The sequence below is a fragment of the Echinops telfairi genome, unplaced genomic scaffold, assembly GCF_000313985.2.
Source record: "Echinops telfairi isolate 266 unplaced genomic scaffold, ASM31398v2 ScPeMD7_655;HRSCAF=1070, whole genome shotgun sequence".
Taxonomy (NCBI): Eukaryota; Metazoa; Chordata; class Mammalia; order Afrosoricida; family Tenrecidae; genus Echinops; species Echinops telfairi.
This window is the reverse complement of record NW_022104553.1, coordinates 30,190,038-30,191,508: the sequence shown is the minus strand read 5'-3', so window position 1 is coordinate 30,191,508 and position 1,471 is coordinate 30,190,038. Positions and strand designations below refer to the sequence as shown.

At 58.8% G+C, this 1,471-nt stretch overlaps 1 protein-coding gene across 1 annotated transcript in view; it reads right to left on the bottom strand.

Annotated features, from left to right (window-relative positions):
• Positions 1 to 1,471, bottom strand: part of LOC101647240 (cytochrome P450 2A13) — an 8,133-nt gene that overhangs the window by 6,238 nt on the left and 424 nt on the right. Inside the window, exon 2 of the mRNA XM_004710340.3 lies at positions 1,205 to 1,367. Coding sequence (XP_004710397.1) covers positions 1,205 to 1,367 — 163 coding nt within the window. The remainder of the gene's footprint in view (positions 1 to 1,204; positions 1,368 to 1,471) is intronic.

The following is a 1,471-nucleotide window of genomic DNA, read 5'->3' as shown; positions in this document are numbered from 1 at the left end:
AGAGAGAGAGAGAGAGAGAGAGAGAGAGAATATGCAGGCAAGGACACCCAACTGGGCAGTGGGCGCCAACTGGGAGCCACTGGGAGAGAGATGGAGCTAAGAGGAGACAAAGTGGAGAGGCAGAGCCAAGACAGACCGACAGCGCAGAGCGAGAGACCGAGCGCCCAGGCGTTGGGGGAGGTGGGTCAACAGACAAACAGGCGGAGGCTAGAAAACAAAACCACACGGACGACGTGGGGAGCTGGGAGGCTGGGTTACAAAGGGCAAGACTGAGCTGAAGACAAATCCGGGAGAGAGAAAGACGGCGTCGGGAGAGAGAAAGACGGCGTGGGGGCTGGCAGTGGTTACCAGGAGAGGAGACTCAGGCGTTTGGAGGCAGAAATAGGGTCCGATCTTAGGGCAGAGGAAGGGGAGGGACAGCCAGCCAGGAAAAGGCGAGCCAAGCATCCATCAGCAAAAGATGAGAGGAAGACAGGTGCACGGAGGTCCGGGCTCGTGAACATCTCCCGGGAGAGTCTACGTCTCAGAGAAGAAGCAGGGCTGGTGTTTTTGCATTCACCTGTCCTGAGCAATTTCACAGGGCCTTTACAAGGAGCAGAGGGGTGGGGGTGGGTTGAGGGGAGGAGGGGGGAAGGGTTCCTGATGGGTCATTAGGGAGGACCAGGGACCCCAGGCTCTCTCCCCTGTGGCCCTGTCAGGGGAGAGGGCCAATGAGAGAGGAGGGCTTGAGCCTGGAGGCAGGTGGGGCTGAGAGAGAGGGGTGGGGGGACGCCAGCCAGACCCAGAAGCAGGCTCCCCTATGTAGTGGGGGGACAGAGTGGGAAATGATTCACCACAGATTGGTCAATCAGCCTGTGATTGACCAATCACTTTGGGGACTCTCCACATTGGAAAGAGACATCTTGTGTGACACACACACACACAAACACACACACACACACACACACAGAGAGACATACACACACACAGAGACAGAGAGACACACACACATACACACACACACACAGGTATGGAGAGTGTGTGAATGCAACCACAGCCCATGCAAGACAGGTTAGAGACAGACCGGAGGGAGGTTAATGAGCCTGGACTGGGGTCAAGGAGAGGCGAGGGACAGGTCTGCCACAGTCTGCCATGGGCAGGCGAACCCAGGGGCGCAGTCTGGGGCACCAGGGGCCAAGTCCCTCCACCGGAGGCATCCCCTCACCATAGCCTTTGAAGAGCCAGTCAAAGGTGGCCTGCTCGCCTCTCCCGCTGAATTCCTCCGCCTGGTCTATCAGTGCCTCCTTCACAGCATCATATCCACAGAGCACGACCACACGCCGGTGCCCCATGTAGACGGTGAACACGGAACCGTAGCGCTCCTTGAGCTGGTGGAGGTGGGTTGTGAGGATGGGGGGCGGGCGTTAGGGAGCGGGGCCTCTACCTCTGTCTGGACAGGCCCTGCCCTGAGGTGCTATGGCCTGGCATTCAC